Source organism: Patiria miniata, unplaced genomic scaffold, assembly GCF_015706575.1.
Source record: "Patiria miniata isolate m_02_andy unplaced genomic scaffold, ASM1570657v1 HiC_scaffold_7, whole genome shotgun sequence".
NCBI classification, from domain to species: domain Eukaryota; kingdom Metazoa; phylum Echinodermata; class Asteroidea; order Valvatida; family Asterinidae; genus Patiria; species Patiria miniata.
In genome coordinates this window covers 33,960,679-33,980,266 of record NW_024037074.1, presented here as the reverse complement: position 1 = coordinate 33,980,266, position 19,588 = coordinate 33,960,679, and the positions used below count along the sequence as shown (strand labels likewise).

General features: G+C 40.0%; 2 protein-coding genes across 3 annotated transcripts in view; one reads left to right on the top strand and one right to left on the bottom strand.

Moving 5' to 3' along the window:
• Nucleotides 1-19,588, top strand: part of LOC119745658 (stimulated by retinoic acid gene 6 protein-like) — a 35,074-nt gene that overhangs the window by 642 nt on the left and 14,844 nt on the right. For both annotated transcript variants that reach the window (XM_038222181.1, XM_038222182.1), the window contains exons 2-10: nucleotides 976-1,099; nucleotides 2,431-2,516; nucleotides 2,955-3,097; nucleotides 5,331-5,463; nucleotides 6,826-6,874; nucleotides 8,084-8,203; nucleotides 8,504-8,610; nucleotides 9,580-9,635; nucleotides 10,860-10,921. In XM_038222181.1, the coding sequence (XP_038078109.1) occupies nucleotides 976-1,099; nucleotides 2,431-2,516; nucleotides 2,955-3,097; nucleotides 5,331-5,463; nucleotides 6,826-6,874; nucleotides 8,084-8,203; nucleotides 8,504-8,610; nucleotides 9,580-9,635; nucleotides 10,860-10,921 (880 nt within the window). The remainder of the gene's footprint in view (nucleotides 1-975; nucleotides 1,100-2,430; nucleotides 2,517-2,954; nucleotides 3,098-5,330; nucleotides 5,464-6,825; nucleotides 6,875-8,083; nucleotides 8,204-8,503; nucleotides 8,611-9,579; nucleotides 9,636-10,859; nucleotides 10,922-19,588) is intronic.
• On the bottom strand, nucleotides 12,377-18,393 carry LOC119745661 (monocarboxylate transporter 13-like). The gene is made up of 4 exons (XM_038222184.1): nucleotides 18,118-18,393; nucleotides 15,241-15,384; nucleotides 13,698-14,504; nucleotides 12,377-13,164 (listed from the first exon to the last, which is right to left on the bottom strand). The coding sequence occupies exons 1-4, from the start codon at nucleotides 18,341-18,343 to the stop codon at nucleotides 13,052-13,054; spliced, it is 1,290 nt and encodes a 429-aa protein (XP_038078112.1). The 5' UTR covers nucleotides 18,344-18,393; the 3' UTR covers nucleotides 12,377-13,051.

Genomic DNA, 19,588 nt, shown 5'->3' with positions numbered 1-19,588 from the left:
TAATTATCACGCACGTGTTCCAAGCAGGTAGAAATGACAATGATAGTTTGAGGATTATATTATGAACTACATGTGGGTTGATTTATAGTGATATGATGATGATAGTGTGTTCTACTGGTTCATGGGCCTAAATCATACGTATCTTTGCTTGTTCTTTTTTGTCTAAATTTCTTAGTTGAACAAAATGGCGAAGCAATCTCAATCAAACGAGAGTTAGGAAATTTTTTAGAAACGTTGCGCTTTCACATGAGGCAATGATTGACAAAACAATTTGCATATTACAAAAACAATTTTCATTAACAACGTTAAATTATATGAACAAGGAGAGCTATCGAATGCTGAAACACTACAGGCCTACACCTGCTAATTTCACTTTCAATTCATATACGGAAATTGCCATAATGAAAACTGTCATGAAAGTTCATAAGAAAAAGGAATGACAGTCGTATTGAGTGTGAATTATAATATAGCAAACGACGCAGACGAATTAATGTTATGCACAGGGGAGAAGGTTAGCAAGAAAATGAATACAATGAACGGATAAGAATAAGGTAGGGTTGACCAATTCTTGTTACATTAGTGCTTGCCCATAAACAAATAAGAAGCGAAAAGCATGCGTAATACGTTATTAGTGCGCCGATGTTCGCTAATTTGAATGCGTCAACCCGTCAAAATGTTGTAAAGACTTCATTTAAGAATGCTTTAAATAAAGTCTTGAGTGCACCAAACTGAAATAGAATACTCCAAAACGAAAACGAAAATTCAAAGCAAAACAAAGTCTTGGCTTCCTAAAACTTGAAATTGACCTTGGCCCCCAAATGATAAGGAAACCCCAATTTGATATTTGTAGAAATCACGCGAAATTGAATGGCTGATATTGCAAGTGATTACAAAAATTAGGAACTTGGCCGGGAAAACCTATACAAAAAAGAGCATTGCTTTCACAAAGGTAATAACATTTTTTGCTAAATTCAGCCCCGGAGACAACACAACGGGACTGGGGAATTTGCACGAAGAACACCCGTCAGAAAAGCTATCAGCCTGCGCTCAGACGTCCTATGAGCTTAGTTCCTGGATCCAGTACAGCCTAATACCGGCCGTAAGTTAGCTCATTTTGCAGGTTCTTCTGGATTCAAGGGTTTCAACACGAGCTTTAAGAACAGATATTCATCCATTTCTTGGCGAGTAGCTCCATTACTTGAGTATTTGTGAGTAGCTTACTCGTTGTTCTACTCGTGGTTTTTCATCTACTCGAGTACTCGTCCTGGCGCGAGTAGAAGCAGGTACTCGCGAGCAGCAATTTAGGGTTTAAGGTTCATGGCTTCATACGTCCCCTGCAAACGGGGAATCACTCCTCCACGTCTCCCCCTCCCTGGGATTCCATTCGTTCACAAAAAAAGTAAATGACCCCAAATGTCGAACAGTAGGGATAACTCAGCGCTGACGAATGTGGTGTGACTTGCACGCTATTTCGTTAAAGCCCTTTTCACACTAGACAAATCTCGGGGTTGACGCAGGGTTGAAAACACGCATCGTTTCACACTTGAGAATTTCAACCCTGCGTCAACCCTGCGTCAACCCTGCGTCAACCCCAGGATTGATTTCGCCCCGGGTTGAACTCAACCCTGCTCCAGACCAAGGTTGAGATTTTCAACCCGGGTTGAAATTCTTGCCAGGGTTCAAAACAGTAGTAACTGAGCATGATAAGCTTGATTTGCATGAAACAAGTGTGAAACGATGCGGGGTTAAACGCGGGGTTGAAAAATAAAAAAAAACTCAACCCAGAGCGACACTGGGTTCGCCCAGGGTTGAGTTCAACCCGGGTTGAGAAGCTCTAGTGTGAAAAGGGCTTATGTTACTTCACGTCATACCATGGAGGTAGGGAATTCTACCTCCACACTAATTTATCTCTCATGTTCTGCTTTTATGGAAATTCGGTTAACTACTCGCGAACACTCGACTACTTGTGAGTAATTTCTTTGTGAGTAGTCGAGTAGAAAAATCCACTACTTGCCCAGGTCTAATGCTATTTGAATAACTTTTTGTTGAAACGAAAAGCTCTTAATGTTCGAGATTATCGAAAAGGTGTGATATAAGTATTATGTTACCCGACAGTGTTCCGATTTTCCCTAAAACGATTATTGAAAATGTGTTTCATGTTACTGGTAGAAGGGAACAGTCGTTATTTGCTTAGGTCCATTTTAGAGTCGCACCCTAAAAAAAATCAATTTCCAAAGGAACATGTATGCTGTAGTATTTAACCTGCAGTGCATTCACTTGTGGGGGACTAAGTGAATAAATTGTTGGGATTCCAGTAAATAGCGCCTTTGAAACCAAATTGTTAAGCATATAAACTCACTTTAAATCAAGGAGAGTACAGTATTTCTTTTGTAGTTTTAAAACCCTTAATGTGTTTCGGTCCCCCTCCAGCTTACGATCATAATAGTGTTTTCATTCTTGGAACCGCGAGTCCGTCTATGGCCAAAATGCTGCAAGATGAGGCCCAGTATTGCCAGGTGGGTACTTTGGGTGTCAGTTGGGCTTCTGTAAGGTGTCAGTCCAGTAAAAATTGCATGTAAGATTGGGTGACTGGTGGGTATACTCTATTGGTACAGAATTTAGAGTTGTTATAAACACCGATAGTCTCTTTGCTCAAAACGGGGCTTGTTGATGATTTTCCAAGTAAATGCAAAAGGGAGCTGTTTGTCCAGCATTGTTTAATGTGAGTAATCAGTTGGAAATTAAGAATTGCCGAATGAAATTTTCTCACCGAAAATTGGTTCATTCACCGGATATGTAACCAACATCCTAGTCATATTGGCCAAGTGGTGCAGCTGGGGTCTTGGCTATTCAGTATGTATTCACAATCTACTATGGCCAATTCGGACTACTGTATGAAAATGAGCTGTCTAGAACATCATCGACGCCAACTGTTGTAATTATTTTGCTTTCAGTCCGGCGAATTTGATCGATTCCTACGATGACCGTTGGGCCTTTGCCTGTGCCTTTGCGGCCATGTCCACCTGTGTTATCATGCTGTTCACCGGGGAGTGGTTCTACAATCCTGACATATCAAGCGTTCCGGAAATGTTCCAAGGTATGCCTTTTCCCCCTTTTCCGTTGGATTCCATTAAATGGAGCTTTGAGACGCCATTTTGGGGGCACAGACGTGAATCTTTTAATGAAAGTTTGTATGTTACTTTAATTTTTTCCAGTGAAGTAAAATTGCCAGATTGCTTCAACCCTCGATCCTGCTCATTTGAACAGTCACAGACAGTCAAAGAAATCAACCCTCTTCTCTTACCATGCCTTTTACACAGGCTAGTCACCAACAATCACATCATATTCAAGGAGGCACTGTGACTGGTCAAATTCAGTCAACAGACAAAAACAGGCAAGAAGTAGGCACAGCTGGCTTATCAATTACCTTCAGTCAAAGCATAGTTGTATCAAGATACATAAACAGTCACAGCCAGTCAATCCTGCTTTATATAGGCTGGGAGCTCTTAACGTTTGAAAACATCACCTGCTTGATTTTGACTGAACGGACATTGTACAGAATGTATGTTTGCAAATGGGGCTATACGAGATGTTTTTACTGTTGGTACCAAGAAAATTTCGTCGTCATACTAGATAAAAAAAATCAATAGCCAGTTTCCCCTTTTGGTATGCCGTTTCACAGAGAGTTTAGGTCTGGCGTTCCATACAAGAAAATGTAATGTAGGCACTGCGCGGCCGTACATTGCGAAATGTAAACAAATTACTATTGTCCGCACTTATGTTGTTATCGATGTATAAGTGTGTACATGTACTTGTTTTTCTGTTTTCCATTGAAAGGTACTAATATCATGACCTTTGCTCATTGGAAGTGTTATCATTATAAATTTATTGACTCTGTGACTCATCAAACAAAACTGTCTGTATCGGTTTCTGATAATGCAACATTAAACATTATGGGTGAAAAGCGATATGTAACGTATTACCTTAATAACCCAGTTCCGTGTTCCCAATCCAGATGTGTACATCTAGATTTAACAATCTCCACAAAGCAGATAAAGGCACACTTTTCTACAGGGGGATTGTTGTAATTGTTGATGATCTGCCAACTCCAATTTTATATTCATTAAAACAAAAGTTGTTTGCACATGAGTTTTAGCGTATAAAAAAATACATGAATACATGAAAACAACTTGTAAAAGTGCACTTAAATTAAATTATTGTAAGGAAAAAAATACAGATTGATATTTAATTTGAAATTAAAAACAAAACCCAGTTGTTACGCTTCAAGGCAAACGTACAGATGAAATTCACGAGTCGGCCATTTTAAATTGAAACCGAGGTAGTTTACCTAAACTAGGTAAACTCTTCATTTCTGGAACGAGCATTTACCAGTATGCTTTGATGAATAATTTAGAATTTAGAACTTTTGATTAAACGTACCCTACTGTTTTCAGCCACATTAAAAAAAAAATGAAAGCCACATTTAAACAAAAATGAAAGTGAGGCTTTGCATGCACTCCAATTATAAAACAATCTGGCACCATCCCATTCAACAGCTTACAATTTGTAAAATAGATTCACTGAGGGAGCACGATCGAAAATGGCTTCCTCTTGGATAAGAGAGTCGAGGTAATATCTGACGCCCTGATATAGTGCGTTCGGTTCTGCAGTCTAAAATATATTGGACGTGAGATGAACGATTGGTATTCCCACGATGTGCATTATACAACCAAACTAATGGCGGTCAGCTCGAGTGATTTATCATGATACCTTGCTGGGTCCTTCAACGGTCGTGTCGCAGGTCAATTTTCTTACGATGCATCAAAATGCGCGGCGGGAAAAAGGTCAAAATCAGGTGTGCTTTTACTAATAAAAAGGAAGCAGTTAATTCAACGAAAATGCCTAGTGATGCTTAGCAGTTACATTTAAGCCTGCTATATGCAGGGTGACCCCCTCAGTGGTAATAACACCAGCATTTGAAAGAAAAGGCTCTCAGCTTCAATCTGCTATCCAAAACATAAAAACACCAATCACGTTTTTGAAAAAAAAGGCAAATGTTTCAGGACTGCAGTTTTTTGTGTGTCATCCTGTATATATCACATGTAAAGCTGAACTTTTTAATTTTAATTTATGGTTAGAAAGTAGAATTTTATATCATGAACGAAAGCGCGAAGTACAGGCCTGTGTGTAGCCGAATTGACACGACACGAAACTAGAGATTCATAATGGGAAAACAATGACAAACAAAATCGCATGGAAGAGCAAACTGATATTGCTTTTTGTTTCTACACTGTGAGTATTTGCATTCTATTTTTCTCTGTAAAATACAGGTACCATCCTGATATTCATTGCGATAGTCAACGTGTTGGAAATCAGCATAGCGTACTATCCGCTGCTGCTCTGCCTGAGCACTGACCACGAGGCGCTTGGGAACACGCTTGGACTGATCAACACATCAATCTGGTAAAATGAAATATAACTTTTTTTCTCAGAAAATAATTATGACAATGTAATGTAAACCTTCGGGCAGTCTGCATAATGTTGGAAAAGCTTATGACTTTAAAGTTCTTCATGTCATACTAAAAGTATTGGATTTTAAAATTAAATTTAACCAAAAAAAGGGTGAAATTTGGTTGCACTTATTGTAAACCCGCCGGTATTAACCTTGAAAAGAAAATCATTGACACTTCCTTAATTTGGATACTATCTGCTATACCATCCTCGCACTTGCAGTAATACTATTTGGACGGTAGCAATTCCGCAATTATCAATAACGAAAGATGTTAATAATGTAAAATGTCATTCAGATGAATGTACATGCAAAATCGACGTCCAAATCTAGTGCAATGTCAATATTTAATGAAGTGTACTTTGTACCTGGTCATTGTTCATTGGTTTCAAGCACGCAGTCGTCTGTGTATTTAGTCTGACGTGCATTATTGAAGGTAGTTTTACATGCATAACAACGGAATCCAGTTACACGACCAAAATTGTACATAGGTTTTCTTTGTTTTCTCCAAATGTTTAGCAGCCCACTGAGCTAAAACTTGCTCTAAGTTTGTGTTTATGCACGCACCCTACTTATGATTATGAGCAATTTTGTTGCATATCCCCCCAAAAAACAAATTAATTAAAACGCAAATAATCGAACGTTACCTTCAATCTTGCCCTCAAAAGCCGTTGTTCATATCTATTGTAAAGTTATGGACATGAATAGGCGCATTCTATAGTGAAAGATACATTTCATCTATCTATGGATTATTATAATTCTGATCTCCTATACACAAGATCTCGTTACTATTGTGTGAACTGCAATTGCACAAGTGTTACTAGCTTACTATATCAAACAATTACTAAGCTTTCGAACTAATTGAAGATTTTCCATTCAGTTCTGAAACAAACTCTAATCCATATTTCCTTCGAGGGGTGACGCCTGGCCGTGAGTCATCTCAGATGTCTCCAGTGAAGTCATTATCGCACGCAGACAGCAAGCAAACATTCTTAGCAAGTGCAATTTGTTCTCTTGGTTTTCTTTTTTTTCATTCGTCCGATGATGCATGCGGGCTCCCTTCAGGCCTCGCCAGTGAGTCTCCATGATATCGTCAGTTTTTTTTTTTTAGCACGGACGCTTGTCTAAAGTTGTTTGCGATCTTTGTTAATGATACATTTCAAAGAGGATGCAATATAGGTCCATTATTAACTAGATCGGTAGTCCTACTGCATTATGTGCTTATCAAGATTTTACAATATATGGAAGGCATTATTTAAATCCATATTATTATTATACCGATTTTTATACCTTGAAATGTATCCTTTTTAATGCAGGATGTATTATTACATTGCTACACTGGCCGCCTGTCCGAGGGATGGCGGGGTAAGTGGGATTTTTTTTATATATCTAAACTTAGTTTCGGACATAAAAAACCCGTCGAAACTGTCTTGTATTTTTTGCTTCTTATACAGGGTGAGTAAAAAAAAGCGGAACCCAAATCCCCAAAAATGTTTCATATTTAAAAAAAAATATGTAGCACCAAAAAAATAATGACTGGAAAGCCAATTTCAGAAACTACCTTTACAGAAAAAATTACTGAAATTGCTCAATCCGTTCTAAGAATATCACCATTTAAACGCAATGACCCGAAAACCTTTTTCGTCCCGAAAGAAAGCAATTTATTGTGTATTCTGACTGTTTGGAACAACAAAGAAAATGACACAGAATGCTTGTTTCAACAACTGTCAACAATAGTACACAATATCTTTATTAACAACCCTGCGTAGGCAAACAATATGATTTATAAAAAAAAATTCAAAGTACGGGCCTTCAAAAGGACTTTGTTGGATATTTTTAACTTTTAAACTGAGGTTTTTATCGATGGTGATGTTTGGAGACAATTGTGACGACGATTCTTGAAATCGTATTTTTGGACGAAAAAGGTTTTAGGGTCATTGTGTTTAAATGGTGATATACTTTGAACTGATTTAGCAATTTAATTAATTTTTGTTCATCTAAAAGTAGTTTATGACATTGGCTTTCCAGTCATTATTATCTTTGGTGCTAAATATTTTTTTAAAATTTGAAATATATTTTTTGAGGTATGGGTTTCGCTTTTTTTATGACTCACCCTGTATAGGAGAAAAACCTGAAGTAAATAATTACCAATACATTTCCTGTAATATTGTGATTGCAATAATAAGGAACTGTATGAATTTCCCTGGGCTGCATCCCACTCAAAGCCAGATTGTTCGTGCTTGGATATCCAAAAAGTTACAATGCCCTCCCGAATTTCATGTAACGTAATGTTATTGTTTCTGATCCTTTGTTACTAATACTCAGCATGTATATGTACGTCTTTGATGCATTTCAGTGCCAAACAGTAATTTGGGAACAGACAAATTACACAAAAAAGGCAGTCTCAAATCTGTGCTCGTTCAGGTAAAAGCTGACTGGCTCAAGAAACGTGGACCAAAGAAAACCGAAAGACCTTGGTCTGTACCTATAGCGTATTTGTCCAAGTATAGTTTTAAAGGGATACTTTTAAAGCAAAATCTAATGAAGGTTATTTCCTTTTGTTTGGCATTCTAGATGGAAGCACAGACAATCACGGCAGTGCTGGGACCTGTGTACATCTGCTACTTGATCCTGTTTCTGCGCTTCTTCTACGGGATGGTTGTCAGCATTCGTAAAATGTTCTGCCCTGCAAAAGTAAGTCTAATGAAAGAAAACATCCTTCAGACAAACAGGAAACTGACTAGGTACTGTATAATAAGTTGAACAAAGAAATTGACTGGAGCGGGGTTTTAACCTGCGACCACCGGAACACGTACTGGTGCTCTACCAACTGCGCTATCCAGCCCCAATGTTCGTTCAGTCAATCTCTTCAATTTCTATGTTCAACTGTTAAAGAAAACCAATCAAAAACCTTTTCCCGATCTTCAGTTTTCAAAAGTTATTCTTAATGCAAGGAAGAAGATCAGTGTCTTGGAAACTTATTATTCTTAACAGGAATCTTCGGTTAATATGGTCACGATTGGAGGTGAGAGAGATGACGCATTTGCTAAGACCCACTACTACAAGAGAGTCAAATATCTCCTAACTCCGGTTAAACCCGAGTAAGTTAATTACGGTTACTCTTGGATAATTATGTGTATAGTTTGTAATAAGATCAAAATATGAGACTCCGTTTTCTCTAAAGTCCTCATTACCAAATAAGACATTTGAAGCCTTCTACCGTTTGTTTGGAAATACCAGAATGGTCTACTATCTTTGGATGTGTGAGGTCGCTCGTCGTGTGATTTTATATGCTGATCTATACTATGTAATGTCGAAAAAGTTGCAACTAGTCCACCACTAGTCCACCGCCTTGAAGTCACCGCGGGTCACTTTTGGACCCGTTCAATATGGCCGACCTTACATTGACCCCATATATGCATGACCACAGGGATAAAGAAAGATACGACGCATAATTATTATTAATCGATACGTATGCCCCTAAAGATGGTGCCCCTGGTGACGTCAGCCTGTGATCCAATTACATTACCCAGTCAGCATACCGGATATAGAGATCGGTGATTGCATGCCAGAGGGATGAGCCAAAACAACTTGTTACGAGGGGGGGGGGATGGTTTTAACTCGGCATTGAAACGACAATTTGGTCGGATTTCTTAGTAACGAGTTTCCTATTTTGATTTTGTATAATAGATTCTTAAGCGCGGACACAGAACACTAAGCCTCTGTACTGATGACGTTACACTTTGTTTACATGTGCGATTTCTATGGGATTTTCTACATGTAAACAAAGTGTGACGTCATCAGTACTGAGGCTTATTATTCTCATCTCCTTTTCAGAACCACACTTCTTCACAGAAGAGATTAATTCCATGGTGTAGGCCTAACCGCAAACATATCACTTATAGATCCCGTTAGATATGTTTTTCATAAAAAGCGTTGATCCGAATTGGTTGGGCCAAAGTAAATATTTTCAACTACATGTATATTACTTAAACGAAAATCCCTCCGAATATGGAAGATGAGAGATTTTCGATTTGATTCATAACTCCCCCCCCCAATTTTTTTGACAGGGGTGAAGTGAGCTTTACTGTGCGACTGCGCCGAAAGTTTATTGACGATGCCCCAGGTACAGTCATTTTCACAACACTCCATTTCGTATTTGAACTACATAATTTCTACAAATATCCAACAACATATTCAAAAGGACAAATTCTGGCAATTTCGAGTTACAAAACAAGAATTTGGAGTCTTTGAAGAGTCACCATAACTGCTTTGCACATGGTTTGGAACATTACTTATGAAGGGCCCAGGGGCGGATCCAGAAATTTTTGCGTGGGGGGGGGGGGGGGGGGGGTTTCATCAGCCAAACAATCTGAAAATGTAGACAGGTTTTTTCCTCCGGACACTTTGCCTCCGTAAAATTAAAAACTGGGGGGGGGGGGGGGGGGGGGGCTGTGCTGGTACTATATTTTCAATAGGGGCGCTGTTCAAATTCGACGATTATTAATACTAGATTACAAAATACTGTACAAATACCCCCTATCTGCTGCCTCTGTCCATATTTTGAACAGGCGTACATTATACCAGTATAATTTTTGCTTTGGGGTCAGAGCGGGGGGGGGGGGGGGGGGTTCGCCTTTTTTGGGGGAATTTCTATTGGAACAAATCTTGTTTGACAGAGCTGGGTTTTTTTTTACCCCCCCCCCCCGGATCCGCGCCTGGGGCCACAAAACTTAGAAATGCAATAAAATGATTGTACATGTAAATGCGGCCGGGATAAATGGGACGCACAAGTGGATTTCGGAGGATTATATTCAAGTAAAACTGTTCACTACATTGCGTTCTTTAATCTCGCCGTTGCTACAGTGTTCACCAGTCGGTACAAAAGAATACAGTGGAACATCCATCAAAGTGACTACACTTTGAACCAAACATCCGTTCATTATATAGACCTTTCTATTGTTTGTTAACTTTGAGTGCCATTTTGTATTGTCTGCCGCAAGCGCATAAATTGAAGCCGTGGTTGGCAACATATTTCTCCCCAAAAAGTCCTCATAACACCTCATTGCATAAGGAAAAGGCATGTTTAGGAATTACTTTGTAGCGTTTGTTGATAATTTTGTATTTTCTACAATCAAATAATAGTTTTCTTATCATTAATAACTGTTCTTCATTTTGGTAGTGTTGGACCTTCCATAGTTTGGCAACCCGTGGTTGGCAAAATGTGTCAACCACGCTTTGGTGACAAAAAGGTCTGCATGTTATAACTTTCTGTTGGAATCTCTTAGCGCCCTCATGTTTTTAAAAATATTGATAGATCTCTCGTTTCTTTAATTGTCGCTATATGCAGGCTTCAAGTTCTCGAGAAGAAGTATTTGCACGTTTGTTCTCAGCGCTCTGACTACGTATCAGGTAAGTGCTAAAAAGTCCTTAGTAGGAGTTTTTTAAGTGTCCGTTAATTGGGTCAGGGTTGCCTGACGTGGGGGACTTGAAATAAATCAAAGACATCCCCCAAAAGAAGAGATTGTATGGTTGTTTATAATATGTACATGTCAACAGTGTTTTTACAAATACATTTCGGATTTTTTTGGCAACCCTTCGAAACCCTTCGCATAATTGTTATCCCTATTTACGGACACCTCCCCAATTTCCTCTGCTCTTTGGGCCAAATATCACCATGCTATCGTTGTTAACATGATTTTCCACATAATCGTATTAGGGTTAATGTTCCAGTAAGTAAGTACATGTATGTGTTTTCTAATTGCGTCTGAAAGTATATAAATAATACAAATGCACTAGGTCAACATGTACCACAAATCGTATTAACATGCATGAGTAGTCATCGTTACATTGTGTACATCAAACCATGAACCTAAGTTACAAGCAATGGACAAAGGTGTTAGTATACTGCATGAACTTGGGGTATAATTGTAGTCATTTTGGATCTTTCATATGTCTTCATAATAATCCAGTCACGTATAAGCTTTAGAAAACGTTATTTAAGTAAGGATATAGAAATAGAATCCACAAAATAAACATTTTTTGAAAATATATCAATATATTTGAATTAATATACGGCGTGGCGGCCTTTTAGGATTTATGCAAATTTTGCCGCCTTCCGGAAACAATTTTGTTCAGGTGTCTTCCCTTCTAACTATCGTCTCTAGAGCTGGAAGAATCTTTCCGCCAAGTCGGTCACAATATCGTCAAAATTTAGATCTTAGCATCGTAACTATTCGAGGGAACCCCGTTATATACTTTTTTGCAAAGTGTACCCGCCCCTCAAAAAGGTCTGAATGGTATAACTGCTTATTGGGTTCACGCGATGAATTTTCTCATAGGAAAACATTTTGTGCAACTTTCTATTCCTCTTAAAATGTATGAAAACTATTTTACATTCCTTTTTGGTTAATTTCATTGAAAAGTATACTTTTTTTAAATATTTAAAATGTTCCATGTTTTTCTGGACAACTGAGGGCGCTGTTGCTGTGATGTCATTTCAGGAAGACACTGTTCAGTTTCGGGATTTTCTGTTCAAATTGTGAACCCAAATATTTGTTCATTGAAAACATCTGTGAGAAAAGTTTACTCATTGGCTTACAGCCATGTACTGACACAACAACGAATCACCAAAGAAAAGATTTACAACTGCAAAATATCCACAATTCTTGCAATTAGTGTTGGTGCAGAAATACCTCTAACATTGAGATTTCTGCCTGAAATGACATCACGCATTTGCTCATGAATATGGAAATTTGCATTAGCATAAAAATACCCTTGAAAGTGGCAAACTGAAAATTAAAAATAAGGTTAGCTGGGACACAAAGGTACATTTTCAGGGATAGCATTAGAAAATTTACATTGCATGGGCCCTTGAAATTAGCGTATTTGACAAAATAAGCCTATGGCAGATACAACAGAGGGTGCTGTTTGATTTGGGTAAATAGCCAAACCCAATAACGCCCTCCTATTGTGTCCCGTCATATCTCAAATAGGCTAACAATGCCTACAAAATAACGTTTTTCCATATAACAAGCAGGTAAAACAGGATTTACGCCGCCAACGGTGGGTTTTTCTGACTATTATATTGCCTGCACTCGCCGCCTCTGTCCTAGAGCAAGTTATTAGCCGACTAATGATTATTTGTGTCGTAACTTAACATTAACAGCAAAGCGCGATCAACGCCTCTATGGTCGAGTTCGGGCGGTCTGTTCTTAACACGGGTATATTGCAAAACCTTGACGGATAGTGGTGTGTGATCCTGTTCCGAGTGCAGTGTTCGTGTATGGGTCGTGTTCCCGCCGTTTGAGTGCGTACCCGTGTCAAGAACAGACCGCCCGAACTCGGCCTATATAAGTCAAACGATATTCAAAACTCCTGGCTCCCCGTTGTGCTTTTTGATGCCCGAGGCTATTGGTAACGAGTGATGGAACCGTGCCCCGTGCTCCGGTTCCAAATAGTCGACTAGAGTAGTCCAACCATCCTTCGTTCGAGTGAAGTTAGTTCAACTATGGTTAACTATAGTTCACGCCCAACTTGCTCTTAGAGTCTTTTCTGCAGTACTCCGATGATGATTGGAAGAAGGGTCACTGTTGGTATTATTCCAATAACAACAAACGCCAAGTCAAAACTGCCAGTTGTGTCGTGTATCAGACCTAGGAATGAACCAAGATTAAGTTGTTATACTCTAGTACTTAAAGTGCAGTGTAGTACATGTACATGTACTACTGTTTTCTGCTTTTGTTACCACTGTGGTTTGAGATAAAAAGGGGCTTTCCTATGGGACGATTAACTATTTTATCCTCTTTTTACATTAGAACCTATGCTCTCGCAAAGTTGAACCGTCTGCGAGATAGCGGCGTCTGTCTGGGTTGTCGGCGACACTTACAGATGGCATGCTTCCATAATGCCTGCGTTGCAGTTTGGGTCCTGTTTGCGTTTCCATTTGCGTTTCTTACGTCGATATACGGAAACTAGGCTTAACCCACCCTACAATAGGACAACTTTCCTTTTTGACTCAGTGCACAAACTTCGTTCAAAATGACATTGTTATTAAAGACACTACCATGGCTTTCTTGAGTAGACCAAATAGCGTCATCTGCCGTTTGCCAATACTACACCTTGTGACATAAAGATGAGACACGCGATGACGTCTGTAATAGGCGTAGTGGGTGTTGTTTTCACTTACCGGGTAAAAAACCAGCTAGCATTCTCGCCAGGAAATTGAAACACCGGGCCAATGCGAAGGCACTTGTCAGTCGATCCCCCTCGAAGAGTTGTTTCGTCACGACATCGCTGAGCGTGAACAAAGCCGAGGAAGACATCCCAAAGACGAAGGTGATCAGTACGTATCCTAAGGTGTCATGCACCAGAGGATCGAAAACGAACGATGACGTGAGCGCCAGACTGCTTACGATGATGGCCGTTGGAGACCTCAGGATTCCCCGGTCGATGAAAGGCGCCCAGACGAAGGTCCCGAAGAAATACCCGACGGCTGCTGCCGAGCAAAGCGAGGCAGCTACCTGGGGCGTGAAGCCCTTGGCCTGCAGGTGAGGCACGAAGTACACCGCCCAGGCAGTAAAAACACAAGTCATCCCAAAGACGCACGCGTTCACTATCAAGAAGTTAAACTCCAGACACAAGTGCAGATCAGCAGCTTTCCAGACACCGAACAAAATCACCTTGGCTTTGGCCCAGGTGGTTCCCTTACCGTCGTCTGTCAGTGATCCGTCTTGAGCTTGCAAAGTCTGGTACTGAGGTGTTTCGTCTCTGATAACGGCTGCACAAGCTAGGGCATGCAGGCAGACTCCACTCATAAGTAGAGTTGCCCCTCGCCATCCGTATGTATCCAGGAAAAGCTGCATCAGTGGCGAAAAGGAAAGAAGTGCCACCGCGGTGCCCGTATGGCCTACGCCGCAGGCCAGGGTGTAGTGTTCGGTGAAGTGGCGAGCCACGAGAAGTTTGTGAACAACGAGGACTATACCAAGTCCAGGTCCTGTTGTACAAACAAGTATAAGTGATAATTTACTGTCAATTTGTTTTTAACTGGTCCCATAAAATATTTCTCAGGTAAGACTGAAAGTGTCGTGGAAGAAAGACTTTTCATAATGGCCATCTTTATACACTGATATTTATTGTTCACGGGACAGGGCAACGATAAAAATGATTCGTTCAAGATCGAATAATCTGCGGGTTTAAGAATAACATTTTACTGTTTAAAAGGAAATATATTAGCTTCTTTCGAGATTGTTTCTATTAATATTTCACGAATCTATTGAGGTGAAAGGGGTAAGCAGACAACAACATCGATTTAAAAACAGTCATCTTTACTCCTTTTGTTTAATTTAATGAAGTCCTTTTGGGGCCACCGTATAGGTCCGCAAGTGCCACTAAGGGTATCGAAAATGACTAGGGAGTCAGGTTGGCGCAGTGGTTACTTTCCTCGCCTTCCACCGCTGTGACCCGGGTTCGAATCCCGCCTGGGCCAATATGTGGATTGGGTTTTTCGTCCCTACCTGATTCCGTGGGTTTTCCTCAGAATATTCCTTTGGGCTTTTACTCCCACCTCTAAAACTTCTAATTTCTTCTCATTGTCTTCTCTCTACAGGGTTCTTCAGGCTTTCGAGCTACAGTGCCTGGGGCGCTTTTGAGGAATCCTTGGTTTCATTACTAGAAAGAATCAATTAAAATGAACTTGAAACTTTGTTGAAATATTTTTGGTACTCGCTTACCCGTGAGCAGGACCATAGCCAGGAAGATATGTATAATGCTTGTAGACATGGATGTTAACACCATACCAAGACATAAGGCCAAGATGCTCAAAATCAACACTCGGCGACAACCCATGGCTTTTTCAAGGAAAACGGTAAAGATACCTTGAAAGAAAAAACAAAAACCAAAATATAGCATTTTTTTGCAGATACCCAAAATAGAAAAGCAATTGTTCGTTAAGACGAAACACTCGAAGGTCAAAATTCATTAGGAACAAAAACTAATATCTTTATATACAGAGTTGATGTTTGTTTCAAGTTTCCAAGTTTATTATTAGTGCTTTATTATTACTGTTTTATTGTCACACATAGTTACATCTGATGCGTATACAGTGAAATGCGCTGAGATTTTGCAAGTCTAATTTTTTTTATACTACACACTAAAACATGACATGTACTACAATTATATAAAAAAAAGTTAAACGTACATAAAATCATGATACAGACCGCTTATATCATTAATAATAAAAAACACTTTAAGTGAGTTAAATAATAATGGAATAAGTTAACATGGACCCCTGCCATCATGGAACGTTATTATTGCTTGGAATCATGCGAGACCAGTGGTGCCACTGAATGGGCCACCCAGTTGAAATTATAAACAAATAAATAAATAAGAATGCTGTGTAATGTTAAGAAGAGAATTCGCGGAAAACTATTGTACGGTATAGCAATCAAAGACAAATTTTTGCATAAAAACAATGGTGACTGGGGATCAGGTTGGTGTCGATTTTTGGGGATTGCTCATAAGTTCGACGCCTCATAATTCCGACAAAATCTCATCCCCGATCAAATAAAGGCCTATAAGTCCGACGCCTCATAGGTCCGACGCCTCGTAGGTTGGGCAATTAAATTTACTTTGATTTCGGTCCATAAGTCCGCCGCCTCATAAGTCCTACGCCTCGTTTGTCCGACAGTCATTATTAATAAAAAAAAAAACATCGCGTAAAATGTCAGAAGTGTTACAGTTAGTGATTACACATCGTTTTTGGGCGCTCACGAAGTCTTAGTACGTAATTGGATTAACTTTCATTGACAACGACCGACGCTTTGCCATTCGCAGCCATATGGCTGTAATTGTCCTAGTCCAAGTAGGCCTACAATGATTTCAAAACCACTGAAACTCGTTCTTGCCTTGTCGGACGAAAGAACCTTTCTTTGTAACGGCCCCTCCGACGCCTCATAGGTCCGACGCCTCCTTTGTCGGACGTCGGAGGCGTCGGATCTATGAGGCGGAATACAATTTCATATAAGGCCGATGCCTCATAAATCCGACGCCTCATAATTCCCAAATTTCGGACTTACGAGGCGTCGGAAATCCCGGGACATACCGTTATTTCGTTTTACCGTTTGGATTTCCTCAAAAACAAAAACAGTAAACGCACCGTTGACCGTTTTTTCGTTTTACAGTTTTGTAAAACGGTCAAACGGTATTAGGTCACAAAAAACAATGACCTTTTTGTTGTTTTTCTTAATTGTTGAAAGCGATACACGGTTAGTTGCTTCATTTCAGAGTGTTGTTTTAAAAGAACAAGGACAATGAAAAACGGTCAATAGTCCTGTCGACCATTTTTATTGATTTAGGTTCGGCAATTAAGCAGTGCACCTAGGAATGTTAATGCGTCCTCATGGGATCGAGTCATTGCCTTGGACCCAAATTACCCTCCTCACATTTCGTTCTCACGACATAGTTTTCGAACTGGCTATTGAAGAGCCGCGCCGAACTCCAATTTCCTTCAAATATCTGCAACTTCTTCAAACGTATTACCATCCTGTATCCATTGTAAAAAGTAATGTCCTCCCTTGAAGTTTTCCAGCGCCATTTTTGCTTGCAACTCTTAAAGGGAAAATACAACATTTGCAAACATCAAAAAATAAAACTACCATATCATTTTGAAATACCTTGCTGGACTGTTAGGGAATGACAGTGTAAAGCATCCTGTAAAATCATGACACCTGGTATACTGTAATTTTCAAGAAAAGTGGTATTTTTGTATCAATTTCCAACGCTGATCGGCCGATCAGCGTTGGAAACAACTGGCTTTTTTTTCAAATACTGGCCCCAATTGACCATCGCACTTGTTTGCAATCGATTACAAACCTATGAACGGGTACGAGCCAGCTAGACTGGTTCCCTGACCTTACAATTCCCCAATGTATGTAAACTGCTCTGTTTCTTCTTATGTGGAGTCAGGGAACCAGACTACAGGAAAATGATCGTTTTTCTTGGTTTTTATAGCATTTTCAAACCCAAAACCTCAAAAAAGTCAGTGTAACTATATTTGCTATATATTTCCAACCCCTTAATTCCATCCATTTCTGAAAATTACAGCAAAAGCAAATGATGTATATTCCCTTTAAGCCCCACCAACTGAACCGCGTGAGAAGGGGGTCAGGGTCACGCCAGGAATCATCACACCACGCATTATGCCGAGGTAACACTTTTTCGTGTAAAGCATGGTCCCCCTCCATCCCCCTTGCCCAGCACCACAAAATGCACCACGGACTGTTCACTATGACACTGACATAAAAAAACAGTCTGTATTCAATACTGACCGTTTTGCTGTTTTTCAAAGTTATTTGTGTAAAACTGTAAAACAAAAATCATTGATTGTTATGCTGTAATGAATTGTATTAAACTTTTAAAACAGAGAAACCGTATTTAGCTTAATACCGTTTGACCGTTTTACAAAACTGTAAAACGACAGAACGGTCAATGGTTTGTTTACTTTTTTTGTTTTGAGGAAATGCAAAACGGTAAAAGGAAATAACGGTATGTCCCGGGATTGTCGGAGCTATGATGCGTCGGACATACGATACAGCCCCTACAAAACGTACTTGCAAGATCCGCCGCCACGATCATGAGTGATACCATACTTCCGATGATCCAGGTATGAGTGGTGAACTGATCCCGCAGCGTCAGCAGCAGGATCCCCATTCCCTTGGCCACTATACCAAAGAGCAGGGTGGCAGTGAAGGACATCAGGACGATGAAGAAACCACGCCAGTTGAATTCCCTAACAGATGTGGTCACCATCTTCAAGTCTATTGATCGTTTGTGCATATAGCCTGTCCCATTGAAATATTGTATTACCGTAAGCAAAATGAGGTCAAATGTACAGGTAGTGTCCATCGTTATAGGAACGGAACAAAGTTGTGCACCCGTCCGAATGGTTAACAATAGCGAACACTGACCAATCGAAGTGTTATGGGCGAGGTCACTGCTCTTATCCTGCTGATATAGCGATTGATCATGCCACACACGTGTCAACTGATCCAGCCATTGGTACTAAACGCGTATTCGAAGTAAAATCGTTCGGAAAAATTGGTCAATGATAAAAGCTACCTGCACGCAACGAAGTCTTTTATTTGCCACGCACCGGTCGCATACGTTGGACCATTTAATACAAGAAAGGAGGAATTCATTACAAAACAGCACAAAAATGCCCAGAAAACACACAAGTCCATAGTGAGTAGGTGCTATGTTAGCATCAGGCCCGTCACCAGCCCTGAGCGTCAGGGGGGCCAAAGTACCAACTAGGTGGGCCCACTATCGTAAAAATACAAAAATACACATGTACGGCTTTTGCCGTTGGGGTGGGGGGGGGGGCAATTGCTCGCCAAGGGGGGCCCGGCCCACCAGCCCCCCCCCCCCACCCCCTTGACGACCGGCCTAGTTAGCATCGGTGTTATATCCCCTTTATTGTGCCAACTACCAGCCTTGAAATCACCTTCCGAGTAATCACTTCGATAATGAAATGTGTGCTTGCGCCGTTAACGAAGGGGCCATGGACCCGGCCCAGGAGAGAAAAAAATCATATAATGTAGTTATAGCCAAAATTGAACAATGGTTGAACTCCACCCGTGACGTCCCCATATTGTAATAGCGCTCCATTCTTTTGCTCCATTTATATATTAACAGAACATACAACGCAGAAATGTAACCTTTCAGTAATTTACGACACTTATACCCTGAAAATGTAAACAGTTCTTAACACAAGTATGGGCCAATTTGATACAATTCTTGACGAATTTGAAAATCGTACACACTTCTCTACCAACTATAAACTTGTATAGTTCTTTACCAATTTGAGCATACTATAATATAGTGGTGCGGCATAGGGACAGAATTGTGAATTTCTTTGATAAAAGCATGAAACTTCGCATGTTGGTTCTTCATGCCATGGCGAAATTTTTCAGATATGGAGGCATTTCATATCTGACCCCTGGTGACCTTTGAGGGGTCAATGACCTTTGAATACTCTATTTATACCTATTGTTCTTGTCTTGAAAATATCACTTTCCTATG